The following is a 19,806-nucleotide window of genomic DNA, read 5'->3' as shown; positions in this document are numbered from 1 at the left end:
AATAAAGACAATTTTAGTTCTTCCTTTCTAAGCTTCCTTCTATTTGTTTTTCTTGACTTATTGCACTGATTAGGACCTCCAGTACATCTATTACAATAATGAAGAGAAGTGGTTAGAGTGAACATTCTTGCCTTGTTCCCAATATTAGAACTCCCAATATTTCACCATTGTACAGAATACTAGCTGTAGGTTTTTCATGGATCCTCCTTATCAGATTGAAGGAGTTACCTTTAATTTTTAGCTTGCTGAGAATTTTATCATGAATGGGTGCTGAATTTTGTCAGATGTTTTTCTGTACCTATTGAGATATTTATATGCTTTTTATTCTGTTAATGGCGTATCATCCTTATATATTGCTGGATTTAATTTGCTATTTTGTGTCTACATTCATGAAACTGATTTTCTTTTCTAGTAATATCTTTGGCAAGTTTGGTATTAGGGTTTTGCTGGCCTAGTAAAACAATTGGGGTGTATCTGCCTTTTATTTTCTGGAAAGTGTGCACAATTGTTATTATTACTTCTTTAAATGTTTCATAGAACCCACCAGTGAAGCCATCTAGGCCTGGAGTATTGTTTTGTTTTAATTACAAATTAATTTCTTTAGTAGATAACATTCTGTTCATTTTTGTGGTTTTAATAATTTATATTTTTCAAGGAATTTTTCACTTCATCGCAGTTACTGAATTGATTTGCATTATGTGGTTTAGAACATTATATTTGTAGGACATGAAGTGATAGCTGTCCATTTCTGACATTGGTAATTTGTGTTGTCTTTCATTTTTCTTGATCATTCTTGCTCAAGTATTAATAATTCTTTTATCTTTTCAAAAAGTCAACTTTTGATTTTAATTTTTTTCAGTTGTCCAGTCTTCATATTGGGTATTGTTTTGACTTCAAGTTCACCGACTTGCTTTTGTGCCATCTCAAATCTTCTATTAAGCTTGTCCAGTGAATTTTAAAATTTCCATGTTGAACTAGTTCTTGAATTTTCATTTACTTCTATTTTATAGTTTCCATTTGCTACAAGTATTTCTCATCTGTTCACTTATTATTATAACATCCTGATCATACTCATAATAACTGCTTTAACATCATTATCAGTTAATTTCAACTAATCATCTTATGGTTTCTATTGACCCCCCCTTTTTTTTCCTGATCTTGAGTTACAATTTCTAGCTTATTTGCATGTTTAGTAATTTTTTATTGTATACTGGGTATTGTAGATAATATTGTGGATTATCTTTTTCTGAAGAGTATTGATTTTTGTTCTAGTAGACAACTAAATTACTGGCTGGTAAATATACACTTACTGTACAATCCAGTTGCATTTATGGGTGTCTGTTTGTTTATTTACTTATTTATTTGGTTGCATCGGGTCTTAGTTGTCACACACAGGCTTTCTAGTTGTGGCACTCGGGCTCCAGAGCGCGCAGGCTCAGTAGTTGCGGTGCAACTAGTAGTTGCCCCGCAGCATGTGGGATCTTAGTTCCCTGACTAAGGATCAAATCTGTGTTCCCTGAATAAGAAGGGGGGTTCTTTACCACTGGACCACCAGGGAAGTCCCCATTTCTGGGTGTTTATCCTAGAGACATGAAAACTTATATTCATACAGAAACCTGTACACAAATATTTATAGCAGCTTTATTCATAATAGCCCCAAATTGAAAACAACCCAAACGTACTTCAACAGGGAATGGTGAAAAAGAAACTGTGGTACCTTCAAACCATGGAGCAATAAAAAGCAACAAACTATTTGTATATGCAACATGTTGGATGGATCTCAAGGGCATTATACTGAGTGAAAAAAGCCAGTACAAAATGTTTCCATACTATTTGATTCAATCTTTGTAATATTCTCAAAGTGACAAAATTATAAAAATAGAGGGCAGATAAGTAGTTGCTAGGAGTTAAGAAAAAGGGAGTGAGGAGTGTATGATTATAAACAGCAAAAGGGAATCTCATTTGTGGTATGGTTATATAGGGGTATTTGTATCAACCAAAGATTTGAGGAAAATTTGCATACAGAATTAAGGTCCCCCACCCCCTTACTGTACTGCCCTTCCTACCATGATTTTCTCCTCCTATTATCTAGCATTCTGTCAGCTCTGAACTACATTCTCTAATGCCTCAAGCCAGTGAGACAGTGGTTTTCTCCCTTAGGTCTAGCCTCCCAGTAGTACTTAAGGGGTATACTGGGAAGAGTTCTCTTAAGGGAATGTCTTATAAGTATAGATCTTATTCAGTATGATTCCTTTCTTTCAGTGATCAAATTCCCTATGTTTCTGCCTGCTTTTAGTCACTTTTCAGTGTCTTTGAGTAATTTTTATTTTGTCCAGAGTTAATCATCATTATCTGTGGGCAAGTTAGTCCAATACAAGATAGTTCATCTTTACTGGAACCAGAGCTCAATGAATTTTATTTTTAGGTATTAGGAATATAAAATTTTTGTAAACTTCTTCAATAAAAAATTTGAAAGTTAAGTATCATAGTAACTTTAATACATAGTGAGAAGTATTACAGAAATGAAAGAAGGAATTAAATGCAAACTGAAAACATTAAAAATCAGAATTTATAGGTAAAAAGAAAGATAAACATACAAATGCAGCCAGAAAAAAATTTTAAAAGACATATAAATGGACCTGTCAGGAGATTATGGGCAGAATGCAATTATGTATTACTCAAGCAGCAGTCTTAAATAAGAATATATATTCAGGTACCAGAAGGACTTCAGTTGTAAAATCAGATCTTCATCCATTGTCTTTTGGAAGTGTTTTTCCATTTGGCCTGAAAAGTTGTATTTTCTTTTTTTTAACCGAGCATTTCTGACCTTTATTATTTCTTAGAGAATAAAATGACAGTCTAACCTCCCTTCTGCTTTTATTTTTTTCTTCTCCTTTGTTTTAGTTGTTTGCATAATTGGCCTTAGAAGAGGTAAGAGTGAAGAGACTCGAGCCATCTCTGGAAAATACCTTTCCCCCATTCCATTGGAAGCTACCCTCTGGAGCACCAGATTTGACCATATATGTTCTGAGGACTCACTATGAACAAAGAAGTCTCCCAGGTAGGAATTGTAGCTCTGTTTTAAAAGAGCTTTGTTTCTGCAAAAGTATGGTGTGAAAATGATTATTTGTTGACTCTTATTTTTTATGGAAATATGTCTTTGATCTGAGAAGCTTCAAGGTTATTCTAAAATATGTGCTGACATTCCTAAATGAAAATGTTAGAAAAGTTATAGATGATACTTTGTAAACCACTGTAATGCACATTGAAATTAATACTGGTTCAGATCAGTATCTCACTATGAAATCCTCAAGTCTTTACTGAATTAAAAATGGCAGCACACACTACTATATATAAAATAGATAACTAATAAGAACTTGCCGTATTGCACAGGGAACTCTACTCGATACTCTGTAATGGCCTATATGGGAAAAGAATCTAAAAAAAAAAAAAGAATGTATATATGTATATGTATAACTGATTCACTTTGCTGTACACCTAAAACTAACACAACATTGTAAATCAACTATATTCCAATATAAAAATTTTTTTAAATGGCAGGGGAAAAACTTTACTGAACCATCCCCAGATTTGGTCTATACATTTTTTTTTAACATCTTTATTGCAGTATAATTGCTTTACAGTGGTGTGTTAGTTTCTGCTTTATAACAAAGTGATTCAACTATACATATACATATATCCCCATATCTCCATTTCTATTATAATCCAGCCATTAAATCTGTTTACATCTAGCATCCATTCTGTACATTTGAGCAGTTTTACATTGTTGTTTTCTAAGAGTTTGTGAGCTAACTGAAGGAATAGAACTAGTGTATCCATGAACATGACAGTGGTCATAGCAGCCTATAGTGAGAAAAATAAACATGCACCAAACCGAGACTAGAAAGTTGAAGAGTAATCAGAAACTGGTAAACCAAGTAAGGGGAAGACGTCCAGCAGGAAGTTTTAATTGAATTATAACATATATAAATAAAAATCATAAATTTTAAGGGTATAACTCTTTTAATTAATTTTATTTTTGGTTGCGTTGGGTCTTTGTTGCTGCGTGCGGGCTTTCTCTAGTTGCAGGGAGCGGGGACTACTCTTTGTTATGGTGCACGTGCTTCTCATCGTGGTGGCTTCTCTTGTTGTGGAGCACTGACTCTAGGTGTGTGGGCTTCAGTAGTTGTGGCACAAGGGCTCAATAGTTGTGGCTCGCATGCTCTAGAGTGCAGGCTCAGTAGTTGTGGCACATGGGCTTAGTTGCTCCACGGCATGTGGGATCTTCCCGGACCAGGGCTCGAACCCGTGTCCCCTGTATTAGCAGGCAGATTCTTAACCACTGTGCCACCAGGGAAGCCCTAAGGGTATAACTCTTGAGTTATCATGTACTAAATGTATTTGTGTAAATGCCATCCAGGTTAAGAAGTAGAACAATATCAGTATCCCAGTAACCCCCCCCATCTCTGACTCATTGCACACCCACCCACTTTAAAAAAAAATTTATTTATTTATTTATTTATTTTTAGCTGTGTTGGGTCTTTGTTGCTGCGCCCAGGCTTTCTCTACTTACAGCAAGTGGGGGCTACTCTTCGTTGCAGAGCACGGGCTCTAGAATATATATGCAGGCTTCAGTAGCTGTGGCACGTGGGCCCAGTAGCTGTGGCTTGCAGGTTCTAGAGTGCAGGCTTAGTAGTTGTGGCACACGGGCTTAGTTGCTCCACAGCATGTGGGATCTTCCCGGACCAGGGCTCGAGCCCCTGTGCCCTGCATTGGCAGGTGGATTCTTAACCACTGAGCCACCAAGGAAGCCCACCCACCCACTTTTAAAGGAGGAGACAGTTGTCACCCTGGAGGGTGATCGCTGTCAATTTGGAGGGTGGGGTTTAGTAATCATAGAAGTTAAAGGCAATTAAATTTGGTTGGCTGACAACCAATGCCTATGTTTGGAATAAATAATGATTTTGGGAAACGGAGGCAAGACTATGAATTGGCAGAGAACTTTAAAGCAAGGACTGGTTGTGCAGCATGATTTGAGAAGATACTCATTTGATCCTACTACTTCTCTCTTTAAAACCTCATTGGTTTCCGGAACGAACATGCTCCAGATTTATGGCTTTTATTAACTGGTGATACATTGTATTTATTAACTTAAATTTTCTGTTGTTTGAAATAAGACTGTTGATTCTCAATAAGGAGAGAGAAGTTAATAAGCATTCTGATTATTAAGAAAAAAGTTTTGCAGAGTAGGATATATTATAATTAAGAAAAATTTTAGTCATGTAGGAGAGTCCTCTCTTTAAGAGTTTTTAGACAGAAATGTTCATACCTCGACTTTATGAAAGAGAAAGGGAGAGAAAATAGAATAATCTAGTGATTGAACTCTGGGCTGGGTGTCTTTTTTTTTAACTCATTGTTCAGTGAGTGACTCTGAGAAAGTCACGTTTTCTTCATGTCACAATGAAAGTTTTTATCTTTTATATTTCTCCTTAACATTTATTCAAACCAACTTTAAACATACCAAATAGCTGCAAGATTTGTAGATTGCACATCTATGTGCCCGTTACCCAGTTTCACCAGTTGTAAACATTTTGTTACATTTGCTTTCTCTCTCTCTGTATGTATTTACTACTACTTCTCCTGCCCCTCCCCCTCCATCACCACTATGATGATGATGAATCACAGTTGAGAGTAAGTTGTAGACATTTATGATCTTTTACTCCTAATGTCTCCTACTTAACCACAATATAATAATCAAATTCAGGAAGCTTAACATTTTCATTATTATTATCTAATATATGGTCTATATTACAGTTTAGTCAGTTGTCTAATCCAGAATCATACATTGCATAATTGTCACATCTCTTTGGTTCCTTTAACCTGGAATAGTTTACACCTTTTTTTCTTTGTCTTCCATGATATTGACATTTTGAAAAAGTATAGGCCAGCTGTTTTGTACAGTGGCACTCATTTTGAGCTTGTCTGTCTCCATCTATGTTCCTTTCTAAAGAGACTATGATATGGGACTTTGGAGATTCATGGCTTTGTTACTGAGAATCTTATCCGGTAGAATGAAGCCCATGAAGATTTTTTTCAGGAGAAAGTCTGTTAAAACATGGTAGGATCCCAAAATTCCAGAAGGTAGATTCCTAAAGATGATTTGGATGTTATTGAAAGGAATTTTATGTATGTGTGCATATGTATACATATAATCTTAGAATCCAAGATTTATAAACTTTTGGACAAATTAAAGGCAGAACTTTAGATTTTAAAGGAATAGTACATTTACATTTTAAGGTGAATCACATCTTATAAGAAATAATTGGTTTTATTTGTAACGACCATAGAAGATAAGTCAGGATAAGGTATATGATTAATTTTATTTATTTCTATGTGATGTTTGGGTGAAGAGTTAGAAAGATTCTCTGTTCATGTGTTTGAGAACTTTGTAAATAACCACCCAGGATTTTTAGATGTGGTATAACTTAATGTCAACTTTTCTGAAGACTTTCCTAATGAAGAAGCATTTTAGTGTAGAGGTAAAAGCAAAATTTAGACTCTGTTGTTGACTTTTCTACTCATCAGTATGTAAGGTTAGGTTATATAGGTTAGTTATATAAGTTAAAACTTAGCCAGATTCTGGAACCAAATTACCTAAGAATTGGTAATTTGATTTCTACCTTTGCTACTTAAGATGTTGGGCAGATTAAGTAACCTCTCTGTGCCTTGGTTTCCTCATCTCTAAAATGGATTATAATACTACATACCTCATATCTTATGAGTAAGTGAATTAGTAAGGTTTATAAGTAAATACTATGTTAGATGCTTAGAATGGCACATAGTAAATCCTATAAAAGTGTTAGTCATCATCATTGTTGTCATCATCAGCCCATAGGTTCTCTATTAGTAAGATAAAACCATTGAACTCAGTCAGTGATTCTGTAAAGTGGAGATAATAATAATACACACTTCATAGGGCAGTTGTGAGGAATCAATGAGTTCATATATGTGAGATACATAAGCACACAATATATATTATTACATTGTCATATCCTTTAATTGAATACATATTAATGGGCCTACGTTTTTCTGTGAACCTTTTTATTATTTTGTTCCTCTCAAATTCTTTTTTACTACTAACTTTATACTGTAAAAGTGGAAATAGGCAGGACAGGCATTTTGTATGTGCTAAGTAGTCTATAGTCAAAAAGTTGAGAAGCACTGTATGAGATGACAATTGTTAGGGTCCCTCTTCTGAAATTTTATAAGTCTGAGTCTCCAGTTTAAAATTTATAAGCATGATTTTCATAGTTATTATTTTATTGAGAACACTGGAAAGTGAAATCTAAGTTTCACTTGTTTAGAGTTAGTCTTTAGTTGGGTATTACACTGGAAGGGGTATAGCTAGATAAATTAGTATTTTATTGAGGAGATACTGATGCTGTTTAACCAGCTATTCACCTGAGATGCTTGGGGATTTTTTTTTTTTCATTTTTTCAATGGGTATCAATAAAGTTTGTACCAAATATAAATGAATCAAGTGAGATGACTTAGGTTTAAAGCTGGGCTTTTAAAAATGCATCTCCTTTCTGTAAATGTGAGCAATGAAGATTGTAGCTAGAGTTGTATTGTGATTTAATTTATGTCCCTTCCCCTCCTGCTGGGGAGATGATCCTGAAATTAACTGAAGGTTTAACTTGACTTGATCATTTGCTAATGCCCTCAAAATACAACTCCATTATTTTGGCAGATTATTTTGACCCATGCAGCTCTATTATTTTGGTATTACTGCCACCATATAACTTTAGAAATCAAATTTCAATATGATTTTTTTTTCTTTTGTTGGTTTATATATGTACATTTAACTCTGTATTTTAAAGTGAGTTTCTGAAATGTTCTAGAGAAATTGAACCACTTCTGATTAGGGGCTTAATTCTTTATTTTAGATATTGGAGTAATTTTATATAGTAAATGTGGTTATTTGGTCTTGGATAACCATCTGTGGATTATCTATGTCTAATGTTGATCTTCAGTCTCGTCTGGCCCCCGCTTTAGCTGTTTCTCTGCTCATTAGTATCTGAATCTGTGAAAGAGGGTGACGTTCGTGGAAAAAGACAGAGATTGACATTTTTGTCACTTAATTTTTGTCTCTATGACCATCATTTTCTTTTTTTAAGGCTGTTACCTTTTTGCTAGATTACTATAAACTGTTCTCTTTGAACATGCAAGTAAATATCAAATACTTATTTTGTTGTTTATAGTTAAAGATAGCTATAGTCAGGAAGACTGATTTTAATCTTTTTTTTAATACCAACGTATTTTTCACGTTAGGACAATGTAGAACTGATTTTTGCAAGACATGTACAGTATATCTACAATTACCCAATGTCATTTTAAAATAACTGGAATCATCTAGCTTTGTAGATTTATAAGGAAATGTTGAGGATATTTTTGCCAAACTGTTTTAATACAATAGCTGCCATAAACATTTTTCATATGCTGACTGTTTTTCCTAAATAGGAGTATTTTAACAAGGCAAATGCATATATGTGTATTTCTTACCTTAAAAAATTAAATTTTAAATAAAGTCAATATGAGGAATTTAAACTTTGGGGTTTAAAACTTATTTGGTTTTCTTCTTCCTATATATTTGCTAATAGAAAAGAAAGAATACTTTTTAACCCTTTTTCCAAATTATTCTTTCCATTTAGAAAAAAATAATGCAGAAAAAGGAAGCATTGTCTCTTGATCTGTAGAATAAACTTTTAGTAGTAAACATAAATTTATTAAATACATTGTTTCAAATATTATATACTTTTAGAAGTTAAGTTGCCAAGTCCTTGATAATGTCTTTATTATTAGTGTAATAAATTTAAAAGAGTTTGCACAGGATTTTCTTTTACAAAAAGCACTTTAAAAAAATCTCATATTTTATAGAATCAATGAAATAAGATAAAATGACGTCTGTTTTTAAGAACTCATTGCTTTGAATCTGTTTCTTTGCTTTTGCTTTTTATTCCTGGCCATAACAGTTAAGATATGGGCATGTTTATTGCAGAGGCTTATGTGGCAGGGACTCTTCTCTGGGCCAGGGATAACCACGATCTGAGTTTTGGTTCCTGCTTTGTGGGTTCAGAGAGAATTTTTGTTTCCAGATGTTTAAGGAAATCCTTGTTCAGTCATTAGCTCTAAAATATCTGTTTTTTGGGCTTCCCTGGTGGTGCAGTGGTTAAGAATCCACCTGCCGATGCAGGGGACACGGGTTCGAGCCCTGGTCTGGGAAGATTTCACGTGCTGTGGAGCAACTAAGCCCGTGCGACACAACTACTGAGCCCGTGTGCCACAACTACTGGGGCCCACACGCCTAGAGCCCGTGCTCCGCAACAAGATAAGCCACCACAGTGAGGAGCCCGTGCACCACAACGAAGAGCAGCCCCCACTCACTGCAACTAGAGAAAGCCCACGCGCAGCAATGAAGACCCAACGCAGCCAAAAATAAATAAATAAAAAATAATAAAATAAAATATTTTAAAAAATAAAATAAAATATGTTTTTTAACAAAAAAATTGGAGGCATACAAAGAAACAGAAAAAGCATGGCCCATACACAGGAAAGATAGCAGTCAGTAGAAACTGTCTTAAGAAGCCCAGATGTTGTACTTACTAAACAAAGAAGAAATAGTAGATGAGTTGGATTTCATCAAAATTAAGAACTCTTGTTCATCAGAAGTTACTATAAAGAAAGTGAAAAGATAATCCACAGAATGGGAGAAAATATTTGCAAATCATATATCTGATAAGGATCTAGGCATGAATATAAAGAACTCTTATGACTTACCAATAAAAAACAGAAAATACCAATTTTTGGTGAGGATGTGGAAAAATTGGAACACTTGTACATTTGATGGTGAGAATTTAAGATGGTATAGCCACTGTGGAAGACAGTTTGGCAATTCCTCAAAAATTTAGAGAGTTACAGTATGACCTAGTAGTTTCATACCCAAGAGAATTGAAACAGGTTCACACAAAAATTTGCACATAAATGTTCATAGCAGCATTGTTGTTAAATAGCCCCAGTAATGGGAAACCTAAGTGGCCATCATTTGATGAATACATAAACAAAATGTGGTATATCCAAACAATGGGAAATTATTTAACCATAAAAAGGGCAATAGAAATCCTAAAGTCCCCATCCTTTCTTATCACATGAGAAAGAATTCAACTGTCACTGAAGTGAAAAGACAAAATTGAAAACTTTTTTTTAGAGAACCCTAGGTGTCGGACTCCAGTCTGAGAAACATCCTTTATGGCAGTTACCCAGTGCAGGAGCTCTTTATTTGTCACGATTTTTCCTGTGTGATATTATCAACTTGGGGAGGTTTAACTCTCTGAGTGTCCCTCTCATGTCTGTGCTTCTCTGTGCTAATTGCTTGCTAGCATTTTCAAGTATATTATTAGAGTTGTTTATTAACTAATTGTTACTTATTTTTCAAATGATGCAGTCCTCAGCTAAATCTGGGAGGTGAGTGACAAATTTCTTATGTAGAAATGTATAATTCAACTGAAATATAAAGCACTGACCTATTTCTTCAGCCCAACCTATTTGGTTTAGTCTGGTCCATTTGAACAGAGGTAGATGTGGTTTCTAGTTCCAAAAACTGCTCTCTAGAGAGTGCATGAGATTGTGTATAACTTAGCAACTCTTTTTAAATCAACAGCATACTTTTACTTCGAAACCTAACCTCTTTTTTTTAAAGGTGATATGTAAATTGGCTTCCTGAAACCAACATTTCTTTTCTTAATGAACCTTGTTTAAGTTCCCTTACTGCCAAATATAAAGCCATTCCACAAATAGAATAGCTGTAAAAGTTTTCACTCATCAGAGGTTTTGCATTCCACTATCTGTTTATTGTGTTTTGTAAATAGAAAGCAGGTAATACCAGAATCATATCATCAGCAAATTGTTGGTGACTTTCTCATAGCTTCTTACTATTGGCTCTTATTTTGGTAAGCCAGATATTGAATTGCTGTTGAATTGTTGTCTGATGCCTCTTCAACCCCAGAATTTCAGATAAATTTAGCAGATGTCAGTCTCCAACCAGTAGTCTGACTTAGCATGGTCTGGGGAATCTCATTTGAAATCCAGATTTATTTGTTGCTCAAAATTATCCAAACTGTGAGATTGTATTGCTTATGTTTACAGTTATGTAAATGCAACATATTTTTGTGTCTCTATCGTACTGTGAAATATAGTAGGAAGTTTCTCCAAAATAGATCTTAACCTTTTCAGAATTAGAAGAGATGTTCTCAAATTTCTAGACCAAGAAGGTGGTTTTTTTTTTTTTTTCCATTGAAAACAGGAGAACAAGGATTTAAAGAAAGCTCAATTTCTCAATTATAGAAAAGAATTCCAAAACATTATGAAAGATTCCAGAAAATATTTAATTATAAAAAATCTTAAATATTATTTAAAAAATTTAAATGACATATTAGTAAAATAACTTAATCACTTAATTTATCACCTATTTTAGCTTCTATATCTTTTAGACATTATGTTACATATTGGATATACAATGAAAAGATCTAGTAACTGTTTTTGAGTTCACAATCTAGAAGAGGAGACAAACGAGAATTATAATTTTATAGCGTATTATCATAAGAAATATATGCCCAGCAGTATTTTGAGAGCCAATAGAATTCAGATGGGTAAATTCTTAGATAGGTATAACCTAATGTCTTAGGAGGCAGGGAAGACTGGCAGCTAAGTAAAGCTGAGCATTAAGTAGGAGTTAGTTAACTCTTTTCTTTTGGATTTTAGCGAACTCTAAAGTCTTATCTTTCGTTTTCTTTCCTGTTCATCATTTTCTTCTCTCTTTTATTTCTACTTTTGTTGAAAAATTTAGCATTGATGCTTCTTTATTATTATGAATTTATCACATAATTTCATTTTTTGTTTTAATAAACTTTGAAATATATTTATATTTTATTTCTAAGTAAAAATAAAATTAAGTGGCTTCTTTACTTCTGTGGTATCTGGTTAATCTCATTTATGTTTCTATGACTCTCCATAGGAGAAGAAAGTAGCAGTCTTACTCATTATAGTTATATATCACTTAGCTGATTTTTCTAGTTTTGTATTTGAGAATGGATGCTAACAAAGCCATTGTCGGGTCTTTCAACATCTTTTTGGTTGTGGTGGCAAGTCTGGCATATTGACCTTTGCATTGAGGCTGTCCACCTTAAATTGTAATTATTTTCCTTGTCATATAGAGCCTTCCTCTCCCCCTGACAAGAGGTTTAATAAATGTTTTTCTATGATGACATTAATCCATAGTGCAGTTCATCTCATTTATGTGTCAGTAATAGAAATCTGGAACTTAAAAGCCCATCATGTTTCATACGTGTTGAATTTGAGGTGACGTGGGATATCCAAATGGAAATGTCCATTTGGCAGCTGGAAACTTATTTAGATGCCAAATTACTGAGATCAGAAAGATTGTGCTTATCGTTCATGGAGGAAGCCTTAGAATGAAAATCAGACCTTGTCATTCTTCTGTTCTTAATCCTCCAGTGATTGGCTAATTCACTCAGAGTAAAGCTAAAGTGTATGGCCCTTCCTCTGCCAGGAGCACTCTTCTTCCAGGTGTCATTCTCTCTCCCTCACCTCCTTCAAGTCTTTGCTCATGTCTCACCTTGTCAGTGAGGCCCTTCCTAACTACTTTACTTTAAATTGCTGCCCCTCTCCTTCCACAAAACTAAGCCTCTGTTTTTGCCTTGTTTTCCTCCATAATACTTATCACCTTCTAATATACTCTATACTTTACTTTTTAATTTTGCTTCTCTCTCCCTCACAGTAGAATGAAACTCTATGAGGACAGTGATTTTTTAATGTTTCATGCACAGTTGTACTCCCACTACCTAGAACAGAAGCTGGCATATAGTAGGAGCTCAATAAATACTTTTTGCTGGGTTAACTTGGGCTACCCACATTGAGATCAATTTAAAGTTTCTGACTCATGTTTACCTTTGCTGCGAAGATGGGATAGTATCAAGGATTTTATTTTTAAAGTCTTTCCTTAGTGTTGAAACTAAAATTAACATATATAATCTATATGTGTATATAGGGACTGTATGTAGTATATAATATATATAGTCTGTTTATATATTGTTTATATAGGTTGGGCTAAACTTGATTGGACAAACATTTAATCACTCATTCACCACATTCTATAATGGACACACAATAGATGGGAACTGATGCAAACTTTGTATATTATGTTGAATGTTATCCTTTGGGCAGTGAGGATTTAGGGAAGGGTTTTAAGCAAGAGATTGACATGATCAAACATGTTTTTGATAGCCTACTTTGGTGGCTCAGGGAGACCACCATAAAAACTATGATGTTTTTAATAGTTTAGCAACAGGTGAGAGGAGACTATAAGAAAGGTGTGGATTTTGGAAATATTTAGGAAATAAAAATGGACACATCTTACTGTTTGCTTGCATGTGGGGTATGAGAGAAGAGGGTAGAATGACTCCAGTGTACCAACTGAGAGAAAAATAATTGCGTGAGGAGGAGATGTTAAGTTCATTTGGAAAGATGAATTTGAAGTGCCTATGTGACCTCTGCATAGAGTTATCTGGCAAGGAGTGGGGTTATGTGTCTGAGGCCCAGGAGATCTGGCTAGAGATGGAGATTCAGAGTAATTGGTTTAGAGATTTTTTTTCTTTGAAACCATGTTGAGTGAGTGATATCACCGCAGAATAATGTATAGTATGAGGGGAAAGGAGGCGTAGGACATTAGAACCATGAGGAAATCTAACCCCGAAGAATTGGGCAAAAAGTACTGAGAATAAGGAAAGTAGAAAAACACACTAATTCTACTAATCTCTCAGGCTGTGGCTTAAACATCACTTCTTCAGAGAAGCCTCAGTTGATTGCCCAATTAAAATTAGGTCTCCTCTATTGTTTTCCTCTATGAAACCTATTCTTTTCCTTTATGATTTTATCACTATAAGAAAATTACATATTAATTTTGTGTTTTATTTGTTTATGTCTCGCACTCCGCGAGGGCAGGAACCTCTATTTTGCGGTCCGTGATTTTGCTCAGCTCCTATCACAGTGCCTGAGACATGATAGATGCTTGATTTATTTGTTAAGTAAATGAAGGAAGCATAGGATCACAGAAGTCAATGGATGACAATGTTTTCAGAAGGAAACAGTTTCAGATGCTGCTCCAAGCAGTCCAATAAAATAATAGTAATAAGTTAGCATTTATTGAGCATTAATGAGTGAAGGAATGAAAAGTGTCCATTGTATTTATCGATGAGGAAGAATGGGATGAGTTCTGAATCTCCATCTCTGAATCTCCATCTGAATCTCCACTCTGAATCTCCACTCTGAATCTCCACTCTGAATCTCCATCTCTAGCCAGATCTCCTGGGCCTCAGACACATAACCCCACTCCTTGCCAGATAACTCTATGCAGAGGTCACATAGGCACTGAGTGAACACTACTCCCCTCATGGAGCTCTTAGTCTAAAGGGGAGATAATAACAATAACCAACATTCTCTAGGAACCTACAGTGCACTCGTTACATGCACTGTTCATTCAGTCCTCACAACAAATCTAAAGGTAGGTAAGTATAGTTATTATCCTTATGTTACAGATGAAGAAATAGGAGATTTAAGGAGATTAAGCACTTTGCCCAGGAACAGGCAGGTAATGATTAAGCAGGGTCTTTCTGACCCTAATGCCCATGCTTTTAACCACCATGCTGCAGTAGGGAAATCAAGCTGATTCCTTATCAGGGGAGTGATATCTTGAAAATGCCATTTGAGCAGGAATGGTTTTGCTGCTGTTTATAGGACACATTAGAAGTGAGAGTGACTGGAATTGAGAAACAAGATAGAAGGATCTTGCAGGAATCTAGAATGAGGTATTTGCTTCCAAATAAGGATCATAACTGTATCTGACAATGAAGAAGGAGGGGACACTGTAAGATCTCCTGTTAATGAAGAATTGACAGGACGTGGATACCGATACAAAATGAGGAGCAAAAGAGAAGAGTAAAAAATAATTGCGATCCTAGGAGTTGGAAATTTTCATGACCTGCACGTCTAATATGGAGAAATTAGAAATGTGCTTTTTTGGTTACATGGAATAATAAAGTCATGATTAGAGTTCTAGGTATTATTTTTATATTGAAAAGGGGATATGACAATCTTTGGTACTGAGAAAGAGCTGGAGACAGAGGAAGTTTTAGGACTAGAGAAAAAGGATCTATTTCAACATATTAATTAAAGTCATGTGAGAAATTCTTATGGATCTCAAATTTACAAGCATGGCTGCTAACATGCAGCACTGTATTTATTTAATCATTTTAGAATTTAAGGAAAAGCTAAAGGTTTTTCCCATTTAACAAGAATTTCCTCTCCTTTTACAAGGGTAGATGGAATGGAAGAGAATGAGAGGTGTGTTGTTTGACATTAGTAAAATCTAAGTGGTAGTGATGAGTCTAAGGCCAGAGATAAGCTTCCAAGTTTCGTTAGAGATTCTGTAGAGAATAGTGGTTGATAGGGACAGATCAGGAGGGATCTTTAAGCACAGCCACTGACTGGCACAACATGTAAGAGAGAGACCTGGCTGGCATGCTAGGGGAAATGACTTTGTGTTCTCTGGCATCTATAACAAGATCCTAACGTAGACTAAACATTTGATCTTTGTCGCCTGACTGCATAAGCAAAAGGTTAGGAGTATGGAATTCAAAGTTGGTAAGTACAATACAAAATCCAAATCTAATTCATCGCTTTAATTTTAATCATATATGTATTATTTCTTTTCCTATCAATATAAAATCCCAAACCTTATGAGTAAAAGTTGTTTTAAGTCCTTTTCAAAATAATCTAAAATAAATAAATATAAAAAAGAATCTGACTCTCAGTTACACAGTTTTTACATTTACATATGAAGTGGTTTTTTCTCTTTAAAAAAATCTCATTGTCTATTTAATTATTCTAACAATATTTTCATCCTAATTGATCTCTATGATTTTATGAAGGATGACTCATTTTATTTTACAGGTATAGAAAAGAAAGTGTAGAAACACTAAATAGCTGATGATTCCTGTGCTTTTATATAAATGTGGATGCTTTTATGATGGCTGTAATTATTCATTGAGAAACCACAGTATTTAGATATATTCTAACACAAGGGAGCTTCCTATTCCCATAGAGTTGGAAAGTTCATTAGGGTAGATTTCTTATTTTCCTTCCTTTTTAGGTGTGAAGTTTTTCAACATGAGTGGCCTTGGGGACAGTTCATCTGACCCTGCTAACCCAGACTCACATAAGAGAAAAGGATCGCCATGTGACACACTGGCATCAAGGTAGGAACACTCTTTTTCTTAGTCTGTTTCTGGCAGAGCTGCTTTATCATTTTCAGTCACATTAGAGCTTTTGCTTCATCTACTCCAAGTTTACCACCCTTCTCTGAGTCCCTCATACTTACCATGTTCTCTTCCTTCCCCAGGGCCTTTACACATGCTGCTCCCTCATCCAGCTTGCTCCCTCTAGATTTCCTGTAGTCAACACCTATGCATTCTCCAAATACCAGTTTAGTCATTACTTTCTTTTTTTTTTTTTAATTTATTTATTTTGGGCTGCATTGGGTCTTTATTGCTGCATGCAGGCTCTCTCTAGTTGCAGTGAGTGGGGGCTACTCTTTGTTGAGGTACGCAGGCTTCTCATTGTGGTGGCTTCCCTTGTTGCAGAGCATGGGCTCTAGGCGCACAGGCTTCAGTAGTTGTAGCACGCGGGCTCAGTAGTTGTGGCTCGCGGGCTCTAGAGTGCAGGCTCAGTAGATGTGGCTCACGGGCTTAGTTGCTCCGTGGCATGTGGGATCTTCCCGGACCGGGGCTCGAGCCCTTGTCCCCTGCATTGGCAGGGGATTCTTAACCACTGTGCCACCAGGGAAGCCCTAGTCATTACTTTCTTAAAAGGAGCCTTCTCTTCCTTCCATTAACTATTGGGTCAAATCTCCCCTATTTGTATCTATTTTATATGTATTTTTATAGCTATAATCTGTAATTTCAGGTTTTTATTAGTTTGTGTGCTTATTTCATGGGTTCCCTGGCTTCTCTACTACAGGCTAAGCTGCCATTTGGTAAGAACTTTGTCCTTACTCACCATTTTATCCCTAGTTCCTAGCACAATGTGTAACTTATATATAGTAAGGACACAGAAAATATTTGTCAAATGAATAAATGAATCCATTGTACATCTTTAACTGCTATTTCAGTATATTATGGTATTAGTGGAACAAAGAAAAAAATTATTAATATCAGGACTTTAAAGAATGAATATTTGTGGAATTAAATATTTGTGTGTTAATAAGGAATGTGGTCATCAAATAGGCAAAAGAGAATTATTGCTAAGGAGACTCTAATAAATGCCAGATAGAGAAGGAACCTCAATCAGATCAAAACAGCAGCTTTCCTACCTGAGAGAAGAGTCGGGATTTTATTCCATTTACCTTCAAGAATCTGGAGCAAGGTTTCTCAGCCTCCACACTGTTGACATTGTGGGCAAGATAATACTGTGCTGTGGGAAGCTATCCTATATATTGTAGGATGTTTGGTAGGATCCCTGGCTTCTACACACTAGATGCCAAATAGCATCTTTATATCAGTTATGATAACCAAAATGTCCTACCAGTTGTGATAACCAAAAATGGCTCCAGACATTGTCAAATATCCCTGGGGACAGGGAAAGCAATATGGCCCCCAGCTGATAATCATTGATGTAGCGCATAAAACGGCAGAAGACTCTTCTGTCATTGGATTACATGCTTTTTCTCATGGGGGGACAAAGAATTTTTACAGGAGAGTGCCAGGGCTTCAGGTTGGGGAAAGAAAAGTGACTACTTCTCTTAATCAGTTCAGAAAACTGTTACTGAGCGATGATAACCTAAGTACTCATAATCATAGGTAAGTGTCCAGAAGCTAGGAGGAATGCTGATATCAAGATGCAATTCAGTTTGTGTTGTCAGAGTTAATGTTCTTGTCTATTTCTATATATGTCAGTCCTTCTTAATTTAAGAATAAATAGATAAAACTATTGTATTTTACTTTAAATTTTTATTTGGGGAAAATTTTTTAACCTATAAAAGAATAGAGACTAGGAAACAATGTATACCCACCACATATAAACCACGTATTTGCAGTTTTGTTTAAATAAAAGTAGTAAGATGATTAATGACAAAATTGATTTGTCTCTAATTCTTTCAATCTGTTTTTAATGATTATGCATATATAAGTATCTGAACAATATAGAATGTTTATTAAATTTATATATTACCTAATACTATGTGTATTTTTCTACAGTATACTTTTCAGCATGGATCTTTAGACATAAAGATAACTAGATTTATTCAGTTCTGTTAACTTTTGATACATATTGTATTACACGAATATACCGTATTTGAGAAATCTGTTTCCCTACAGATAGACATTCCCTATGGGTAAACAACCATTTTGTTACAAATTTTCATTCTTACAGCCAGCACTACAGTGAACATGAACATCCTCGTACACACCTCCTGTTTTATATGTAAGAGTTTCTTTAGGATCTGTGTACATTTTTATGTTAACTGGGTAATTATCACATTGTTCTTTAAATGATAAGCATGGAGAGTTCCTTTTTTCTTGTCTCCGCACTTTAACGTTTTGCCAATCTGATGGGTGTGGGGTTGTAATTTTAAGTACATTATAAGAATCAAGACTTTATCAGATTTCTAATTATAATTTATTTGAACTCTGGTGTAGTATGCCTGGTTAATTTACAACAAACTTATTTGAAAATTCAAATTTTCTATTTTAAGGAATTATTATTTGGAACACCTAATAATTTCAAATGCAACTAGTATATGTACTGTCTGCTTCTTTTTGATATCTAGTATTTATTTGAAATATTCAATGTATATACATCATTGAGGGAATACATCTGTGATGGCAGTCATTCTCTTTATGTTTTTTAGCTAGAATTGTTTTCTTCACCTTGGTATTTTGTAATATTTGTTTTTTAGATACAATTTTAAATTGTTTTTTAAATCTGGTTTTATATTCTAGATAAAAACAGGAATCTCTGTAAATATATAAATATTAAATACTTGATCAGAGAAGGAAATATGGTGGTAGAAAGTACAGTAACTGGATTTCCTTTGTGTAACAGCACTGAAAAGAGGCGCAGGGAGCAAGAAAATAAATATTTAGAAGAGCTAGCCGAGTTATTGTCTGCCAACATCAGTGACATTGACAGCTTGAGTGTAAAACCAGACAAATGCAAGATATTGAAGAAGACAGTCGATCAGATACAGCTAATGAAGAGAATGGAACAAGGTAAAAAAAATGAACAAAAAAACCCCTGTGACTGTGTGCTTTGTTATTAAGACATTTACAATATGTGATTTTATTTTTTATCATTAAGAAATTGCATTCAATTTTGTAATCTTATTAAAGGAACATTTTTGTTTAGATGCTATTTATTTTAGAATGTGAATCTGAGACCCTTCTTTTACAACAAAGTGGCTTATTAAGTTAGCTTGAGAACTGGTTGCCTTGAAAGGTTATGAGACCCAGTATCATAGGGGATTAAGTCAGGAGATACAAGTTGTGGTATCAGACCTGAGGCTCTGGCATAGGGTTGAAAGACAGCAACTCAGAGGTAGGAAAGTCCCTCCATATGAGTTATAAGTTTGTCTCTGCCTGGGCTCTGGGTGGGGGAAACAGCCTTCTCTGAGAAAACCCT

At 34.9% G+C, this 19,806-nt stretch overlaps 1 protein-coding gene across 17 annotated transcripts in view; it reads left to right on the top strand.

The window, feature by feature from the left end:
• The window catches only part of NCOA1 (nuclear receptor coactivator 1), a 366,103-nt gene that overhangs the window by 246,042 nt on the left and 100,255 nt on the right, over nucleotides 1-19,806 (top strand). For 12 of the 17 annotated variants that reach the window (XM_089922460.1, XM_089922451.1, XM_089922458.1 and 9 more), the window contains 4 exons: nucleotides 2,905-3,061; nucleotides 16,283-16,388; nucleotides 18,559-18,609; nucleotides 19,231-19,397. In XM_089922460.1, coding sequence (XP_089778586.1) covers nucleotides 16,300-16,388; nucleotides 18,559-18,609; nucleotides 19,231-19,397 — 307 coding nt within the window. In that variant the 5' untranslated portion in view covers nucleotides 2,905-3,061; nucleotides 16,283-16,299. Of the gene's footprint in view, nucleotides 1-2,904; nucleotides 3,062-16,282; nucleotides 16,389-17,094; nucleotides 17,165-18,558; nucleotides 18,610-19,230; nucleotides 19,398-19,806 lie in introns of those variants that run through there. The other 5 variants (XM_022574322.2, XM_089922461.1, XM_022574323.2 and 2 more) reach the window with 3 other exon arrangements.

This window comes from Delphinapterus leucas, chromosome 13 (assembly GCF_059928025.1).
Source record: "Delphinapterus leucas isolate spDelLeu-1000000601 "Yukka" chromosome 13, BTC_Dleu_Yukka2, whole genome shotgun sequence".
Classification (NCBI taxonomy): domain Eukaryota; kingdom Metazoa; phylum Chordata; class Mammalia; order Artiodactyla; family Monodontidae; genus Delphinapterus; species Delphinapterus leucas.
Note: the sequence above shows the minus strand (reverse complement) of the source record. Positions and strands in the feature narration are given on the sequence as shown.